Source organism: Nelusetta ayraudi, unplaced genomic scaffold (assembly GCF_046127955.1).
Source record: "Nelusetta ayraudi isolate G7.1 ecotype Tasmania unplaced genomic scaffold, CSIRO-AGI_Nayr_v1 ptg000015l, whole genome shotgun sequence".
Lineage (NCBI taxonomy): Eukaryota > Metazoa > Chordata > Actinopteri > Tetraodontiformes > Monacanthidae > Nelusetta > Nelusetta ayraudi.
The window spans coordinates 3,368,204-3,387,176 of NW_027466065.1; the positions used below are offsets into that span (position 1 = coordinate 3,368,204).

The 18,973-nt window shown below is 48.7% G+C and overlaps 3 protein-coding genes across 7 annotated transcripts; 2 read left to right on the forward strand and 1 right to left on the reverse strand.

Annotated features, from left to right (window-relative positions):
• Nucleotides 1-840: 840 nt before the first annotated feature.
• On the forward strand, nt 841-3,922 carry tmem151bb (transmembrane protein 151Bb). The gene is made up of 2 exons (XM_076023524.1): nt 841-1,395; nt 1,938-3,922. Exons 1-2 carry the CDS (start codon nt 1,318-1,320, stop codon nt 3,351-3,353), a joined length of 1,494 nt encoding a protein of 497 aa, XP_075879639.1. The 5' UTR covers nt 841-1,317; the 3' UTR covers nt 3,354-3,922.
• Nucleotides 3,923-6,424: 2,502 nt separating this feature from the next.
• mtres1 (mitochondrial transcription rescue factor 1) lies at nt 6,425-8,899 on the forward strand. Of its 2 annotated transcripts, none has more exons than XM_076023529.1 (4): nt 6,425-6,563; nt 7,230-7,686; nt 7,818-7,890; nt 7,980-8,899. In XM_076023529.1, the coding sequence occupies exons 1-4, from the start codon at nt 6,497-6,499 to the stop codon at nt 8,160-8,162; spliced, it is 780 nt and encodes a 259-aa protein (XP_075879644.1). In that variant the 5' UTR covers nt 6,425-6,496; the 3' UTR covers nt 8,163-8,899. The 2 variants fall into 2 exon arrangements, with proteins under 2 accessions (XP_075879644.1, XP_075879645.1); XM_076023530.1 differs by lacking the exon at nt 6,425-6,563 and adding an exon at nt 6,633-6,887.
• On the reverse strand, nt 8,856-16,153 carry bend3 (BEN domain containing 3). Of its 4 annotated transcripts, none has more exons than XM_076023527.1 (4): nt 15,918-16,153; nt 14,892-14,946; nt 14,520-14,695; nt 8,856-11,699 (listed from the first exon to the last, which is right to left on the reverse strand). In XM_076023527.1, exons 2-4 carry the CDS (start codon nt 14,941-14,943, stop codon nt 9,447-9,449), a joined length of 2,481 nt encoding a protein of 826 aa, XP_075879642.1. In that variant the 5' UTR covers nt 14,944-14,946; nt 15,918-16,153; the 3' UTR covers nt 8,856-9,446. The 4 variants fall into 4 exon arrangements, with proteins under 4 accessions (XP_075879642.1, XP_075879640.1, XP_075879641.1 ...); XM_076023525.1 differs by having other exon boundaries at nt 14,502-14,695; nt 15,918-16,151; XM_076023526.1 differs by lacking the exon at nt 15,918-16,153 and adding an exon at nt 15,591-15,815 and having other exon boundaries at nt 14,502-14,695.
• Nucleotides 16,154-18,973: the final 2,820 nt, after the last annotated feature.

Genomic DNA, 18,973 nt, shown 5'->3' on the forward strand with positions numbered 1-18,973 from the left:
TTCATGAAGATAATGCCTGATTTTGAAAATAGGTTTGATATGCTTTTGATATTGTCCATGTTGTACACCTTAACCATGAGATGTTTTTGTAAATTTGTTTATTCAGAGTTCTGTTTTTCTTAACTCTTTTATATGCAGTTCTACCCCTTAATCAAACACATTAAATAATCTGTCATTTTCATCACTGACATTACAATTAAAATTCTGAACGAAGGGTTTTCCTCTCTTTTTTTTTTTTAGCTCCTCCAACTTAAGTGCAAAGCAACTCTTAACACAATAATAAATCATAACACTTAAACCAATGGCATCAGCTGCTGCAGTAGATGGCACTACACCAAAAACAGCAACAAAATCTTTTTTTTTTTCTTACAAATATTATTGTGAAACGGCACGCTTCAAAAGTCACAAACAGTGACTGTTGCAAATTTTGTTCTTACTCATGCACACGTATGAGCATTTTATTTTTTCTAAAATTATTTTTAAGCAAAGACAATGGAAACCAACCTCAATAGGCATCGAAAGCCAAAACATGTATTTGACCGCACGGTTCATTCCGTGACCAACTACCTGTTTGCCCAGGACTCTTAATATACTCGCGCTACACTTTGATCCAACACATCTTTAAAAAATACTCGTCCCGTCACTATAGCCTCTCTAGTGTACAAGACTTGGTGTGAGGGCAGAATTTCCCGGGAGAGACTCAAGATTTGCGCAATAACATCTCACCGTTCACCTGCCTCGGTCAGCACCAGGGACAGCGACCCAACCAAAGGCTATCAACACCTCCCTCTCCCTCTTCCTCCTCCTCCTCCTCTTCCTCCACCTCCTCCTCCTTCCTCCGTCACCTCCTCCTGCTCCCAGTCCTGGGGGAGGGCAGACCGTGGTCTCTATGACATGCCCACCAGGCTAATTCAGCGTTCTCCGCGATCATGTTACTGCGGCACCGGCAGCAAGGAAAAGGGAGGAAAAAAAAAAACCCACCCAGCCAGCCCGTGGAGAATGCAGGATGCAGCCTTCCCGGTAGACGCCCACCACCGACACCACTTCGCCACCACCGCCGGGCTCCTCTCAGGGCGGAGCAGCCGATGATGGAGACGCGTGCCACGGCTGACGGAGCGGTTCGCCTCGCTTGAGGGACACTGCGGAGCAAAGGTCGTTAAAAAAAAAATTAAAAAAAAATCTCCCACCTGCCCGTGCGCGCTACTGCTCCACCACCTCCTCCTCCTCCTCCTCCTCCTCCTCCTCCTCCTCATCTCCCTGCCTCCTCCGCTCCACTCCACACCCAGCGATCAGCAGCCGTCGGGCCGCCGAAGCACCATGTCTCCTCCGGCGTCGGCTGCGACGGCGAGCGAGAGCAGCACCACCACCGTCTTCGAGGAGGACGCCAGAGAGGAGGTGAGCATTTGTTGTGATCATTCTCCCCCGATCTCCGAGCAAATGCGTGTTTTGCCGTCTGGCGTTTGACGCGCGTCAGCCTTTTAGAGGGAATGAAGGGAATGAAAAAGGCTGCAGGTGAAGAGTGTGCCAGGGATTTTCTCTTTCTCCCCCCCTCCCTCCCCCCACTACCGTTGTTTATAATAAATCTAACGAGAGATCCTTTATGATCCCGTGACCCGCATGAATAATTTCACAGCGGGGTGGTTGGACACGTGCTCGGCAATCGCCAGCAGCCACACGTGCCTTTATATTTATTTATCTATTTATTTATTTATTTATTTATTTATTTACCTGTTTAAGCATTTCATCACTAAAATGTCCACCGAGCTGCAGGACTCCTCTACTCCGCTGATTGCGGTGGGATTTCTAATGTGGGGGTGTTGCTGCCATATTTTCATGACTTTCAGCAGTGCAAAGATGTGCGCACGATGCAACAAGCTAAATAAATAGATAAATAAAACAAACAAACAAAAAAACTGTTGCTCCTTTTTTTCCAACAGCAAAAACCCATCAAGCAATCCTTGAGCAAGTCTCTGTGCCGGGAGAGCTTCTGGAAATGCCTCCTCCTCTCCGTCCTCATGTACGGCTGCATGGGCGCCATGGTGTGGTGTCACGTGACCGAGGTGACCCGACTCACCTTTGACAGTGCCTTCAAAGGGAAGTCCATGATGTACCACGACAGCCCCTGCTCCGACGGCTACATCTACATCCCGCTGGCGCTGCTGGGCATGCTCTACCTGGTCTACCTGGTGGAGTGCTGGCACTGCCACGTGAAGAACGAGCTGCAGCACAAGGCCGACGTGGAGGGTGTCTACGAGCGCATCCAGCGCATGCAGCAGGCCAAGCCGTGCATCTGGTGGAAGGCCATCAGCTACCACTACGTGCGGCGCACGCGGCAGGTCACGCGCTACCGCAACGGCGACGCCTACACCAGCACGCAGGTGTACCACGAGCGCGTCAACACCCACGTGGCGGAGGCCGAGTTCGACTACGGCCACTGCGGCGTGAAGGACGTCTCCAAGCAGATGGCCGGCCTGGAGAAGTCGGCGCTCACCAAGATGCGCTTCACCAAGTGCTTCAGCTTCGCCAACGTGGAGTCGGAGAACTCCTACCTGACGCAGCGGGCCCGCTTCTTCACCGACAACGAGGGCCTGGACGACTACATGGAGGCGCGGGAGGGCATGCACCTGAAGAACATCGACCTGAAGGAGTACGTCTTGGTGCTGTGCGACCCCGACCGCCACCCCTGGTACTTGTCCCACTACGTCTTCTGGCTGGCCTCCTTCCTCACCTTCTCCTGGCCCCTGCGGGTCTTCGCAGAGTACCACACGTCGTACGTGCACTACCGCGTGGAGAAGCTCTTCGGCCACGACTACCTCCCCGTCACGCCGTGCGACGAGCGGCCGTACTGGCGCCGCATCCCCCGAGTCAACACCATCGACAGCACGGAGCTGGAGTGGCACATCCGCTCCAACCAGCAGCTGGTGCCCAGTTACTCGGAGGCCGGACTGATGGACCTGGCCCAGTGCCCGGCCGGCTTCGGCGGGATCCGTCAGAACTGCGAGCGCTGCCACCGCGCCATCAGCTGCTCCTCCGTCTTCTCCCGCAGTGCCCTGAGCATCTGCACCGGCGCCAGCTCCCGCATCCCCTTTAGCGGCAGCCGCTTCTCGCTGGCGCGGCGCTACGGCTCCCAGCGCAGCTGCTTCTGGAGGAGCGGCAGCCTGGACGAGCGCGAGAGCCCCAGCGAGAACACGCGCTGCCTGTCGGAGCGCCTGGCCGCCGCCGATGACGACGAGGGGCCGCCCGACTACGAGGACGCGCTCTGCTACCCGGTGCTCATCGTCCACTGCAGCGAGAACTGCCAGAACCACAGGTCGTTCCACAGGAACGGCTCCTGCGTGGAGACGTCCCTATGACTGTCCAGGGATGGACCCCCCAGGACCAGAGTGAGTGTTGCGTTTAACCACTGAATGTGTGAATCACCAAAGCAATAAGGGAGCTGGGAAGATGTTTGACGCAGAGACGTGAAAGCCCCTTCCCTCTTCTTCCTCCTTTCTCCTCCGCCACCTCTGCCTCCTACTCCCATCCATCCGTCCATCCATCCATCCATCCATCCATCCATCTTCGACTGCTTCATCCAGAGTCAGGTCGCGGGGGCAACAGTCTCAGAGGAGATGTTCAGACTTCCCTGGCCCCAGTCACCTCCTCCTATAGTTCATCCAGCGAGACCCCAAGGCGTTCCCAGGCCAGCCGAGAGATGTAGTCCCTCCAGCGTGTCCTGGGTCTTCCTTGGGGTCTCCTCCCGGAACACCTCCCTAGGGAGGCATCCAGAAAACATCCGAAACAGATGCCCGAGCCACCTCAGCTGACTCCTCTCGATGCGGAGGAGCAGCGGCTCTACTCCAAGCTCCTCCCAGGTGACCGAGCTCCTCACCCTGTCTCTAAGGGTGCGCCCAACCACCCTAGGGAGGAAACTCATTTTGGTCGCTTGTTCTTTTGGTCATTACCCAAAGCTCATGACCATAGGTGGACGGTAGGAACGTAGATCGACCGGTAAATGGTGAGCTTTGCCTTTCAGCTTAGCTCCTTCTTCACCGCGACAGATCGGTGCAGCGATCGCATCGCCGCAGACACCGCACCGATCCGCCTGTCGATCTCGCACTCCACCTTTCCCTCACTTGTGAACAAGACCCCGAGATACTTGAACTTCTCCACCTGAGGCAGGATTTCTCCACTGATCCGGAGGTGGCAAACCACCTTTTTTCCCCGCTCCTCCTCCCTCCCCAGCATAAACAAACACACACGGGGAAAACATTACTCACACCTGCCTGGCCGCCAGCCGAGCAGACAGCGACTGTTACACCCGCCATCGTTGCCATGTTGACAAACTGAAACTGCAGTTACCTCGCGAGATCTTTCCAGAGGCCACGGTGACCAGAGGCAGGTCTCGCATACCTTCTCTGTGAGATCAAAGGACCAAGAATCAGACCTCACCTGTTACTTCCGTGGCGTGTGACTGGAGATGTGGCAAGTTCCGGGATGGTCTCGCACCAAAAGGATTGTGTAGAATATTAATGTTTTCTTTTACTTGTTTTTTTTTTGGTATTTCTTTTACATGTTTAAGTTTTGTTTTGCACTTTCCAGAATGCCTTTCCATAACTACAAAAACAGTTGATGACTAATATGTTCACAGTCACATAAAGACAATAAAAGTAGGGCAATGTTTTGTTTTGTTTTTAATTTTGAAAAAAAAATATTGTTTTTACTGTTGCAAAGCATTCTGGTGTGCCGAGGCATTCTCTCACGAGAACTTTGATGACTGTTGTGCAATTTATTCGTGTTTGACTGCTGACTGTTGGTGCTACACGGCAGCTCTGCACAGAAACAAGCCTTTCTTACGGATGTCGATGGACAAGACGCATGGAGCTGATGTTTACTGTAGATGTTAGAGAAACACGTGGCGCCAGGCTACGAGCCCTCACCTAGACGGATGGAATGATCTCAGTGTTGTGATAGAGAGAAGGAATGTGAAGGTTCCATATCATACAAACGCCCAGATCACTGGAGAACAGCATATTTGGCCTGCTAAAAACACAGGGTTTTAGCTTTTTGCTTAAACTGAAACTTGGAACTTTGGAAGGTGTTGTCATTGACCACGGCGAGGTGTCAGTAAGGTAGCAGTTCCCTTTGTGACATCACAATGGGAACTTTCCGAAAGGTGGAGCAAGCAATAAAGTTCCATTTTCTTTCTCATTTTCTCATCGTTGGCAGGCGACAGACTGAAAGCTGTTAGGAAACACAGGTGAAGTGAATTTGGCATACTATGGGACCTTTAAGAGATGTGAGATTTCAGTGATACCAAACACTGGGCTAAACACGTGATTTATGTTATTTCTGCACATGACTATGAAACTGAAACTGTGCTGTAGCACTAAGATAGATCCCATTTTTTTGTCATGTTATTTTTCATCCCACATGGCAGAAAGCCATCATCAGCTTTGTCTTGAGCTTTGTCAGAAAAGACAAAAAACTCTGAAAGGTAACTAAATACATGCTGACATCTGCATGGATGCCACTAATCACGCTAAGATATTGTGGTACAAAACACAAACCTGAATGTAAACCACCAGCATATGCACAAATGTTTGTTCATCGCGTCCAAGGTACAGGAATGCCTATCAATTTTCCATTTGTAAAAAGCAAGTGTTAATATTTAGTGTGTGCACGTGCGCGCACACACACACACAGACACGCACACACACACACACGCACACACACATAAAGTGGATGTTTTACAGACAGTATGGGCGAGGATGTAAAACCACTCGTGTACACATCAACATTGTACAACCTTTATAATACTGAACATTTTTTTAAAACAGCATCAAACAGAAAATCACTGTATAAACCACTACATATTACACGTTCTCCTTTGATCATTGTTTTTTTTTCAAAATAAAAGAAACAACATCAGTATTATGCACTTGAAGAAACCAGTAGAAATCATGACTTGTAGTGAATTTGAATGTTAATGTAAACACCATCGAAGTAATAAAGTATTAAAGATATACTGACAAATATGTGAACACATGGCCTTTAAAAAAACATTAAAGGCCATAGGTTTATTGTAAAAAAAGAACTGATAAAGATTTTCTTGTCATAATGACAATGTGGTCTGTATAAATATATTATGTTTTGAAAATGTATTCAAAATGATGCTGCAAAGTTAAAAGTTGCAATAAAAGACTGGAGCAAAACCGTTGCATATTTAGAGTTCAATGGTGCTTTGGGTGCTAAAAAGTGCCGGGTGATTTGATTGTTTGCTGGGGCAGTTCATGACTCAGGTGAACGTCAGAAGATTAAAAACCGCGCATTTTTGGACTATATTCTATCTAATATATTTCCCCCCCAAAAATATGGAAGGATACAGAAGTACAGATTGAGAATAATGTCGGGTAAAATCCAATTTTTTAACCGTTTAACGTTTGAAAGATGGTGGGAGTAGCAGTAGCGTAGTTCTCCTCCGCTGCCATAGGTGGCAGCACATTTACGCCACCAAATGCACAAGGGATCGAATCAGAGAAGAAGTGGCGAAGTGGCCGGGCCCGGGAGAGGTTATTCTCTAGGTGAGTGGTGGACTTTCGTGCTTTAATCTTATGTTAGGAGCTTTGGCATTAATAAAAGTTTGTCGAAGTAAACTCGGGTCCGGGCGTTGCTCGGCTCGCCTGCAAGCGGAGCTCACAGAGTCAAGCTAGTTGCTTTAGCATCGACTCTGATTCCCCGGTGTTCCGCAGTTGCAACTCAGTCAATCAGTGAAGAACAAAGCGTTTAATTGCATTTATAATATGCGAAATTGATAAACACGGTACATGAAATTGTGGTAAGTTTACATTGCCCTTCAATGTTTAGCTGCCGGGGGCGTCAAGTCCTGCTTGGGAGAATCACTTCCGGTAAACAAATAATTTCACCTACGGTTTGCATCTAAGGCGTATTTGTGACGTACTGTCTAATTTAGCTCAAACGGCGGAGCCACAGAAGTTATTTAAATGCTCTATTAAAATGTTTTGACGGTAAATTGTTGCGCTACTCTATAACATGTATTTACGGACTTGGGAAAAATATTTTTAAAATATTGCGAAAGAAAAAAAAAAAAAAAAAAAAAAAAAAGCTTTACATTTTCCAAAGTATTGCTCGCCTCAAATGTCTTACATTCATGAGCCAAGTCGAAACATACTTGCCACAATTGCCCAGAGTGAGTGACCTCCTCTGTAAACCGTGTCAAATTCTTCCAGCGTCTGGAGGGTTGACGGCCAACATGCAGAGTTTGGTGGTGCAGGCGCTTGCCATGAGGCAGCTGGGACGCTTGAACCCACGCCACCTGCTGGCCACGGGGTACGGCCTCGGCCAAAGCGAGTGGTGTCCCAGAGCCATCCACACGCGGCAGCTGTGGGGCTGCGCTGCCTTCCCCACGCTCGGCTGCCACAGGGTCGCCGGCCGAGGCAGGGAAGCCGGCCGGGGCTGGCCGGTCCATCAGCTGAGGTTCAAAAGCAGCAAGAAGAAGGGAGCCGCGAGGGCGGCGCAGGAAGCCGAGGACGACGATGAGGAAGAGAAGGACCCCGAGGACAGCGACTACGACGACGAGGCGGATGAGAGCCCAAACCTACCGAAGGACTACAAGGACATGGAGAAGTTTGTCCAGTCCCTTCGTTATGATGTCATGATGAAAGCTGGCCTGGACATGGCACGGAAGTAAGTCACTGGGCGTTAGCGGCGAATATCAAATATACTTTTTGGCAGGTGCTTAAGTTGAAGGAATAAGGCCAAATTATTGAAGTGTGTCGCCTCAATTTGCTTAATGTGAGATTTCTGTCTTCAAACAGTAAAATTGAAGATGCCTTCTACAACAACAAGCTCAGGATAAACGGACAGAAGCTCATTAAGAAGAGTAAATCGGTGAGTGACACTGGAAGAGCGCCACCCTAAAACCAAACGCTATCCCGCCGAGTCGTTTCTCTGACCGTCCCATTGTTATTTCCGTTCAGGTAAAAGTCGGGGACGTCCTGGACCTCGTGCTGTCAGAGAACAAAGAAACGAACACTGTCACTGTGATGAGAGTCATCCCTCGCAGGGTTTTTGGCGAATCGAGCGCCACAGAAAAGCACAAAGTCACCATAAGACGCTGGAAAAGCTTGGAGCTACCCAGGGACGAAGTGCTGAAGCCGTGAAAGTCGTGCGACCAGACAATGGGGACGACAGTCCGAAGGGGTCCCGTCACAAGTGGGCTCTGAAGAGGTTCAGCGTGATCGTTCTGTCAGTCTGTGAGACGAGAAGCAGTTGCAGTGCAGAAATATGTGGAGCGTTTCATTTCTCCTCCCACGCAAACTGTGAGTTTCCAATAAATGGCGCACTTAGGATTTCAGACATGAAAATCATGACCAGATGACTTGGCGGACGCGGAGCACATGACAAATCTTTTGGAAACGTTCGTCATGATTTGGCCTCGGGAATGTTAACGGTGGTGGTTGTTGATTTCTGGGAAGAGGGGGATGGAGACGTTCAAAGTGTTGCATCATTTAACTGTGAGCCAGTCTAAAGGTCTCACTGTGCCAACAACTGCAGACAGGTGTTGGCGCCGCCCTCTAAAGCGGCTTTATTTTCGTCAAGGAAATATAACAAATCGTCACTTTTAGCAGGAGGCTGTAAACAGAGGGCTAAACATGCCGTCTTCTTGAGATCTCTCAAGTTTGCGCATCTGTTCCACTGGAGTACGGAATAAAAAAATAAAAAAAATATCTGAAAATCAATTAAATGTGGAACTTTTTGAAAAACGTTAACATCTGGATTGAGTGGTAAGACGTCCCAAAAAAAAAAAGAAAAGAAAAAAGTTCTTGGTTCTTACTCATGTGAAACACCCCGAGTCAGATTGTTACTGTAATTTTATTAAAAATATGTTATATCATGATCCATTGTCATGTTAAATTGTCTTTTATAATATAAACTTCTATAAGAAGGCTTAACATAAGCACGTTGTTATTAAACAGTGGTGGCACAATGCTACATTATCAGTTGAAATGCGTCACATACTGGTGATCCATTCCCCGTGTGTGTGACCTACACTATTAGCTACTAACGCGGTTATGGTCGTTAAGGCTACAACATTTACCAATGAGGAGTGTTATACAAGCTTTGACTGGGTTTAGCAGATAAATAGAAGCAGGTCTAGACTCTTTAACCAACAATAATATTAAGACTACTTAAAAACGGCCACCGCCACGGTTGCCGTTTTTGAAGGTAAAATATGTCGAGAGCAGACGTGAAGAAACTTAAGAAGAAAAAAAAGAAGAAGAAAGGAAACGGCTTGGCTTTATCCTACATGGGATGGTTTGTAAAGGTTCAACAAAGCAATCTCAGCTTGTATACTGTGCAATTATTACTGTTTTTAAAGGACTAAAAAAAAAAAAACCCCAAAAAAACCAAAAGTGTGTTTTCCTAACTGAAAAGTACAGGAGCTATGACACAGTGTTTGACCTCTTGGCCTTCTTGAGGATGTCGCACTTCTTGCGGTTGGGCCGGCGGCAGCGCTCGTCGATGCTGGGCACGCACTCGTAGTGCCACACCTCCTCCATCTTGTCCACAGGGTACACGGCCTCCACGTAGTGGCGGATCAGCCGCAGGCGCACGGGGTCCAGCTGCTTCTTGTTGCAGGCGCCCGAGTGGTTGTACTGCAGGCGCAGGTTCTCCTGCGTGAAGAGCTCCGGGAAGAGTCGCACCAGCAGGCGGGCGGCAAAGTTGCCCACGGAGAGGCTCTGCTGGACGATCTCTCGCACCTCGGCGTCCGACAGCAGGTAGACGGAAGGCGCCGGGAAGTCGGGCTTGGAGACGGTCAGCTCGTCCAGCGGGATCTTGCAGAAGTCTTTGCTGCTCTTCTCGGGAGGGATGGAGGGCGCGTCCGCCTCCTCCCGCGCGCCGTCCGGATTGAGCTGGTTCAGCTGGCACAGGAAGTCCTGCTCCGACTCCGGCGTGAAGAGCCGGCGCTGCTGCAGGTACGAGCGCCTCTGCTCCGTGTCCCGCCTGCGGCATCTCTCGTCCAGCTTGCCCACGAACTCCAGCATCCACACCCGGTCGTTCTTGGCCCGAGGGTGGAGCAGCTGCACGTAGTGACGGATCAGGTTGACCCGCACCGGGTCCAGCTGCTTCTTGCCGAGCGAGCCGCTGCAGTTGTACTGCTTGCGCGCGTTGTCCTGGGTGAAGAGCTCCGGGAACATGAGCACCAGCAGCCGAGACGCAAAGTTCCCGATGGACAGGCTACATTCATAGTTGATCTTCAGCTGCTCCCTGGACAGAAGGTACTGGTGAGGGACGGGGAAGTCCGGAACGGGAATCTCCAGATTGTCAAAATCCACCGGTGCCAGCAGCGACTTTTTGGCCTTGCGACTGGGCCTCTCGTAATCGCCCGCCTCGGGAACCTTGACGATGGACACGTCCTCCGGGAAGCTGGCCAGGTCGCCGCCCTCGTCGTTGCCGTTGTCCGGGTCGCTGCCGTTGCCGTTGCTGTGAGGACCCTCCAGCACGTCCTCGATGTGCTGGAGGCACACCTGGAGCCAGCTGTCCTCCGGCACGTCGGGGAAATTCGCCTCCATGTACTTCCTGACGATTTCCATCTTGTCCGAGTCCAACAGCAGCTGCCCCACACTGCTGAAAGTGCCGGCGCCCTCGGGGATTTTCCCCTCCTCGAAGACCTCGGGGAAGAGGCGGTGCATGAGGAAAATGACAAAGTCCTCCGGGGACGAGAACTCGTCCAGCTCCTCCGAGGCCGGCGGGTTGAAGGCGAGTTCCGACGCGGGCGGGCCGCTCTGCTCCTCGTCCAGGGAGACGTGCTCCTCCTGTCCCTGCTCGTTAATGAAACAGTAGGTCTGAGCGTGCTCCGATTTGACGGCGGCGGCGCCCGCGGCCGCCTGCCTCGCGAGGAGCCGCGCGCTCTCCATGTCCCTCTGCGCCCAGAAGCGGTTGAACAAGTCGTTGATCTGCACCAGGCACTCCTCCTGCCACACGCTGTTGCTCTTGACCGCGGGGTAGCACACCTCCACGTAGTTGCGTATGAGCTGCAGGTGGAGCGACTCCAGCGTCCTCTTGCTTGCCACGCACTCGTGGGAGCACTCGCGCGCCTTGAAGAGCTCGGGGAAGAGGTGCACCAGCAGCCGGCAGCCCAGCTCGCCGGCGCCGGACGTCTGCTCCATCAGCTGGTTGAGCTCCTCGCTCGTCAGGAGGTACTCGGGCGGCGGCTGGAACTCGGTGGCCATCTCGGCCGGCTTGATCTGCTTCTTGATGCGCATGACCTCCAGCGTCAGCAGGTCCACCTTGCTGTGCAGCTGCGTCATGCTGGAGTTGAGGGTGTTGAGGATGAGGAACATTTTCTCAATCAGCGGGTAGAAGTTGGAGTCGGACGACGCCGGCGCTCGGCCCGAGGCGTCCGCCGGCGCGAAGCCCTCCCACGCGCCGTTCTCCTCCGGGGTCTGGAGCTTCGACGAGAGGAGGACGCCCAAGTTGAGATGACCGGCGGCGCCGTCGTCGGCCTGCAGCTGCTGCTGCTCCAAACTGGGCGTGTTCCTCCTCTCCGAAATCCTGTGGGAGATGCTGAAGAGCGGCTTCCTGTAGGAGACCCTGCCGGGCCTCTGCTGGACGCCGTCCCTCTTCTCCCCCGCGGTGGCGAGGCACAGGGGAACGTCGCGTCGGCCGTCCTCGTCCACCAACAGCCGCCTCATCTGCGCAGAGACACAGAGTAGCTGCGTTTTGCATGACAGTTTTTTTTTTTGAAAAATAAAAGCGATATTTGTAAAAGTTTTGACAAAGTGCAGTTGCGATTTGCAGGTGTTTCCATTGAATGGCGTGAAGCGCGTAAGCCGTCGTAGTGGGGGAAGCTTGATCGATTCATTTAATCGATCAAGCTCACAAAGGAGTGGAAACGGACATCGAAAAGAAATGAATAATTTTAATATTGTTTTATAATATTTAATATGATTTGATCGGGGCACCACCTGCTTTTTGATCGTCGACGTCAGCAGGAAACGCCAGAATCACTCTCAATACCGTCTGCTTAGCGGGGAGTTCTTGACGATACGCAGGGGACTTGAACCACACTTTAATAAGTCAGTCAAACAATGACATCAGGCTTAATGTGCATTTATTTGTGTCACAATAGATGGTTCACACAGAACAGTATGACATGAGTGTGGTCATGAAGACACAATCAGCAACGAACTGTGCGTGTGTTGGTGAGAGAGAGAGAGAGAGAGAGAGAGGGCGAGGGCGAGAGAGAGAAAGTAAAGAAAACCTAAACTTGAGCTAAAAGTAACAAAATAAAAGAAGAAATATAAAAAGAGTTTTGTTTGTCTACTAGACTTGTTGTGGCTGAGTCTAGCAAAAAATAATTTGGCAGCTATTGGTTACACTGATGCGACAACCAGACTCTTTGACAGTGAGCAAGTGAAGAGGGCTTACGTTGGATGAGCTTCTTCCAAGGTGGTCCTGGGAGTTTGTACTGTACCGTTCGGGTCCGGAGGTGGAACTGCCCGTTCTGCTCCGTCCTGCAGGTGGCTTCACTGGCATGTTTGGCATCAGAGTAGAGTCTTTCTTCGTAACCAGTTGTAATTTTAGTGATCAAAGGAATTACACGGTTACGAGGAAGGAAAAACTGCTTGGCTGGTCCAAAAAGAAAAATTGCAACAAAAAAAAATCCCAATCTCGGGTCTGAGGATGAGCCAGTTGAGATTGGGCAAAAGTCAAAATGAAAAATAATAATGGTCAGTGGACGAGGCTACTGTCTTAAATTGGCCTTGTGCCGGAAAATTGAGTTGAGAGAAAATTAGAATAAAGAAAAACGACGAAGACAAAAACGCTAGACAAGACGACACTAAGAAAGACTAGACAACACTCAGGAAAACTAAAACACCAACTCTGAGACAAAGGAACTGAATTCACTGGTATAAACCTGGAGAAGAGGGCGGTCTTTTGAACTCCAAGAACCAATGAAAAGGCTGTTCCAACACTAAAACTGATGGGTCGTCTTACGCTATACGCATATGATGAATATGTATGTGGTGGCGGGTTCGTTGCTGATAAAGAAATGAAACAACAACCAAAAATGAAACAGAAGAACAACATGGAGAAATAAAAACCGTGTGATCCTCCGTATGGTAACAGGAGGAAGATATAATGTTCAGAGCACACTAAACCTTCAACGTATATTTTATATCTAAATACCTATCAACCTATCTAAGCATGCATACAAGAGCAGGAGTAAGTTTGTTTAGGTTTAAAAGACAACTGAAATATTTAATAGATTTCGCATTCAGGCACTTATATGGGCACGTGTACAAATATATTTATATATATATATATATGAGTAGATATATGTATCTGTGGTTGTCAATATTTAAACGGTGTATGTAGTAGGATTGAGGTAACAGTCGCCCGAGTGTGACGTGGAAAACTGGTGACGGCAATGATGGGGATTGTGGCAAAGCATGTAACACTGATATGAGGAAAACCGACGTGCAAAGTTTATTCAACTTTTAATCGATCACTTAGGAGTCACTTTCGTAACCCCGCCCCTTAGGGGACACTCTTGCTCCACCTGAAGCTTGAAAGCCTCCACGCTTTCTTTAGGAGGAAATCCTAAATCCGTTACTTTTGAGGTTAGAAGAGTGATTCAAAGTCCATTAATGCTTTATTTTTGATGGTGGTCACAGATATGTGACTTCCAGATGTCTCTGTAAAGGGAAAATAGAGTGTTTAACATTGTCCGATATCGAGATGTTCAGGAACATCTGTGTTGAGGATGGCCCTTGGAATGTCCTGCAGAGAGATAACGGTCGTAAAAAACTAGCGCTTGGTCACCAGTTGGACTCCCAACTGTGATTTGCGGGTGAAAGTCTTCTTCCTAGGGCGGGTGTTTTACGGCTTTAAGATTTTAAGTCGGAGATAGTCGCAGAGAGAGAAGCATCACAGCCAATCGGGTACCACCTTTAGTTCCTCCAAACGCGGTTCACCGGATGGCCGTGCTGCAATAAATTCCAATGGTCCCGGTGAACAACATTAGGTCCAGATGTGGCACTGCACCGTGATTCTCGTAAAATATCGTCCTGTGAGATTTTACCACAACTATATTTACTGTTGTTTGTTTACGTTTCTTCCCTGTCGAGAATGGTTGCTATATTCTTCTCTTTGAGGACTTGGGGGGAAAAAAATATTCCAGTCTCCTCCCCCGTCCAAACGTGACGCACCGTTTTCAATTGAAGTGAGCTGGTCACGTGACCCAACGTACAATCGCGTTGTGTTTCCGTTGCACTTTTGCGATACACCTCTACAGCGACATGTCTGAAAAACCGCCCCACGAGAGCGTAAAAACCTTTTAGCGATATTTGAGATGTTGTTCGAAACTCAGGTATTTCCATTACCAGTGTTTTATCGCGATATTTAGTATTTTTGCGCAATTCAAGGGGTCATGGAAACGAAGCTGTCGAGGAGCAGGACTGGGAGAGTGAACAGTTACGAGCGTTAGTTACCTCGTTGGAGACTCGGACCCTCTTGCTGCTGCTGCTGCTGCTGGTGCTGCTGCTGCTGCTGGACTGGTTGGTGTGAAGGTCCATCTCTGAAGATGAGCGTTTCCCAGCCTCGGCCCCTGCAGGACTTCCCTGGTGTGATTCGCAGACAGCCGCGTCCTCCATCTCCTCCTTAACACGCCGGACCTGCCTGTGCTCTACAGAGAAGCGCAGAGAAGTTCATGTTAAACATCAGAGAGAGTGTGCCTGAGATCACGATACTTTTAGAATGTGTTGGTGTAAACTGACAGCATAAACTGTGTAAAAACACATTTTTACATATGAGGCTCGTGATAATCATGATCATTATGCCGTTGAAGAGTGAAAAGCCAGGGGACCCCGGTTTACGGTTACCTCTCTCAAGGACTGCATCATCTGAAACCTCGCCATGCTCAGAGGGATTCATAGCCTGGGAAAAAAATAAAACCAAAACCACACAGTTAATAAGGCGGCCAGGCAGCAAAGTAATAAACTATCACTGAATTATCAAGCAAGTGAGAGGCTAAGAAGACAAATTTCACAAGCCAATTAACACGTTTGCTGTTTTCGATCTACAACACGGGATAACGTGACAGTAAGAGCTGTGAACTGATGATGACCTTCAGCATTAAGTCTTTGCATTCTGCCAAAACCACCCTGTACGAGACAAGATCATCGACAAACAAGGTCAATGAATCGTGCCAACAACCAACTTCGCTGCTCAGGCGCAGAAGCAGCGAAGTTTATTTGAGCTGCAGTTGGCTGCATGCTGCTGAGCTGCTGCCTGGATGACAAAAAACATGTGATCCGCTGCGGGCGCGCGCGCGCGCGCGCGTGTACACACACACACACACACACACACACACACACACACACACACACACACACACACACACACACACAGTCAGGCTGCTGAAGGCCAACAAAACTGAGGAAACAAACAAACACCTGGAAAAACAAGCCCAACTTATTGCTAACTCCTCAGAGAAAAAGTGCACGCAATCGTTTGCGGGAGGCTGCCGCGCGCGCGTGTGTGTGTGTGCGCGCGCGCGCGCGAGAGAGAGACACACACACCGTGCGCACTCGAGTTGCCTCCTAGCTCCCTTTGCAGCCCTCACTTGAGCCACTTCCTCATTCTTCCGCCCAGGAGCCTTCTGACCAAAACACGAGCCGATTCTCGCACCAAACTCTCGGCCGAGCATGTCATCGCCGAACGCAGACACATGACTGCGGAAGTGGCGGCGCCGAGCCGCTGTTAGCGCAGCAGCGTTGTGTTTGGGAATGTTAATGACGCGGCAATGTTTGCGTGGACGACTGTGCCCCCCCCCCTCCTTCACCTCCCAGCACTCGGACTCTAGGTAAATTAGCGGTAAACGCGCGTGACCGGCGCCGTGATCTCACCTTCACGAGTCCGGACGAGTGTTTCCGAGTGTTACCGACGAGCCGAGCATGTCTGCCGCCTGTGCCGTCGCCCCACTCGCCGGCAAAGGTTCATGTTGTTGGTGTTTTTCTGTGGGCTTTTTCTTTTTTTTGGTCGCCCCCCCTTCTCTTTCTCTCGCTCGGCTTGTGTTGCTTCTCGCGTGACGTGACGTGACGTGACGCGACGCGACGGGGCGCGCTCCCGTGTGTCACTTCCGCACAGCTGAGAAGAGAGACGTGAATATAAACAGGGCGGGAAATTCAGGCTGTCAGCCGAAAGGCGATAGTTTGATGTCAAAACATGTGTCATGACTTCTTCAAGTCTCATTTCAGAATTTTCAGTTACAGTACGGTTTCCCTGAACTTTTTTGGAAACTTTTGGAAGACGTCTCATACATAACGGAGTTGCGCGTTGCAGGTGTGTTTGGTAAACTGATCAAATATCTCATGCTAGGCTGTTGCAGTATTATTATTTTTTTGTCTTGTTTTGATTTGACTCATTCCCGGCATAAGCCTTAAAATTGAAGAGAGAATAATAAAAATGTATTGATTAAAATAATTTTACAAAAAAAAAAAAAAAAGATAAATAACAGCCAGCACACATTTTTATGAATTGAATTGGATTTCCATCATTGTCATCATACATTTTGAGATTGACACTTGAGTGTTGCTGTTCCTGCTCTTTAATATTTACTTTCTTATTTGAAAGTGCGTGTTGATTTTTATTTTTGTTTTTATAATTTCTACACTAACACTTTTATTTTAGTTGTCAGGTTTGTGGAACTATTTTCTTTTTTTTAATGCAGCGTTTATTTTCTAAAATATATAGATTTTCAACTCGATGTTCCAGGATTTACTAGTACCAGTTGCTTACGGAAGTGCCGTAAGTAAGAAATAGTGATACTTCCTGTTTTTAAGAGTCATCTGCGGTCTTGGTTCAATATTTGGTGCAACAGCTCCCCTCAGTGGGCAAAGACCGCAACAACGATCTCGATCTGAAAAGAAAATAATGTTACAGACACTTGCCATGTAGCACCAACAGTACAACGTTAACAACCATTCATACATATCAATAAAATTACATGGAATAGAATTAAATAGAATCGTAAAAATTCAACCTTCAAGAATCCGACCTAGTCTACAATTTTAATGTTTGACATAGGGATACACATTTATTGCAAATATCTTTTTTTGGGGGGTATTTTGAGCTGCACAGTTTCCCTGAGGAAGAAATTTTAAATTTAGTTTTGGGAACACATCATGTGTCTCATAAACGTTGAAGGGCTTTTCCAATGATTTTGTAACTTACATTTGTGACTTAGCACCTATGTTTCTGCTTAGGTTACTCCTCCACATCAGCACGTTTAAAAATAAGACTTTCCACAAAGTTTTGGGGAACAATTTCCTTTTTTTTTTTTTTTGACATACACTTAAATAGTTTAGCTCGCAAAAGTATGCCATGCCGAAGTCAGTATGAACCAGTTAAAGGTATTGTCTATGTATTAAAAAAAAAAACAAACGATTATTTTGAAGGTTTCATTAAATGTGTCCACCTTGACTTGGGCTTTAAAAAAAGGAAGAAGAAGAAGAAGAAGAAAAAATAAAGCAGCTTGGTATTCAACCCTGGGAAGCCTCAGCAGGAGGAAAGGCTCTTGAAAAATGACAACGTCAAATGAATCAGACAGAATAGAATCCACACAGACACTTAGCAGAGCGGGTTACTGGTGTGGTGAACTGGTTTCCTCCGGGCAGATGTTTTCGTCGGAGAAGACCCCACAGCGCCATCATTCCATGTGACTCGCCAGCTATTTCATGCACACACAGGCACCCAATGTTCTGTTCCCAGCCACAAATATGTCGATAGAGAAATGATATAACAAGGCGGCGTGTGGCCGGTGGGGCTTTCATTACTGGACTAATGAGCTGTCTCCATGGCGCTCTGATCTGTCAGCCAATGGAGCGAGCAGGCCCCGTGGAGGGGAGTGCGCACCGGGGTCAGCCGGCGATGAGGGGCCGGCATGCGGCACTTAACACCGGGCAGAGCTCGTTAAAGTGTCATTTTTGCCCAATATGCTCGTCTGTGTGGAAGCGGGCCAATCATCGCGCGCGCCGCCATCACGGCGGCAATGGCTTTCATCCATCACCGTCAGCCGGGGCGATGACAGTAGCAGGTGTTTACGGAGAGAGAGGGGGGTGGGGGTGGGGGGGTCATTCAGAAGAAGACGGATGTGGTGCTCTAATGTCCCCCCGCGTTCACGCTTACCAAGTCGTTTCAGCGACTGAATTACTCCTAATAGGGTCGCAGTGGTGGGGGCTGGGGGGGGGGGATCCGTCCCGGCCTGCCACGCGACACAGGGCAAGATGCAACAGTCTGTCACGGTGGGTTTGGACGCTGAGCGACGCGCACGTGCAGTGTTGGAGCTCGTCTCCCTTGGCAGTCAAGAATGGTCTAGTTTTTCTTTCAATTTCCATCCCAAAAAATGATTTATTATTATTATTATTAATTTTTTTTTTTTAATTGACATTTTTGCAAAATGATGCTCAACTGCCTCCACAATAGAGAAAATAATACGCAGAAACACTCAGTCCATTAGTTATTTTCACATTTGGCCCCTCGGCTAACATAAGGATCAACTGCACGGTAGCCTGGCTAACCCAGGAGCCGTGTGATGCCTTGGAAGCTACAAGAGGCGGGGGGGAAAAAAACCAAACCTGAAGGACGTGATTTATGTTGAGGCGTTAATAATAATCAAAGCTGCAATGATTAAGATTAATGGCCTTGCTGATAGTTGATGAATTACATCCACGATTAGTTACACATACTTTTTTTTTTTTTTATCGCGCTGGTAAAAGGTAAAGGTAAATAAAACACATTTTCTCATTGGGGCTTCTTGGTAGGACGTCATGAAGATCTGCTGGAATGTTGCGACGGAGAAAGAAGTCCACTTTTTTTTTTTTTTTGTCAGACATGAAATATTTAGCTTTATCAGTTGACCCCCCCCCCTGAAAGAAGACAAGCCACCCCACCCAACTGCGCT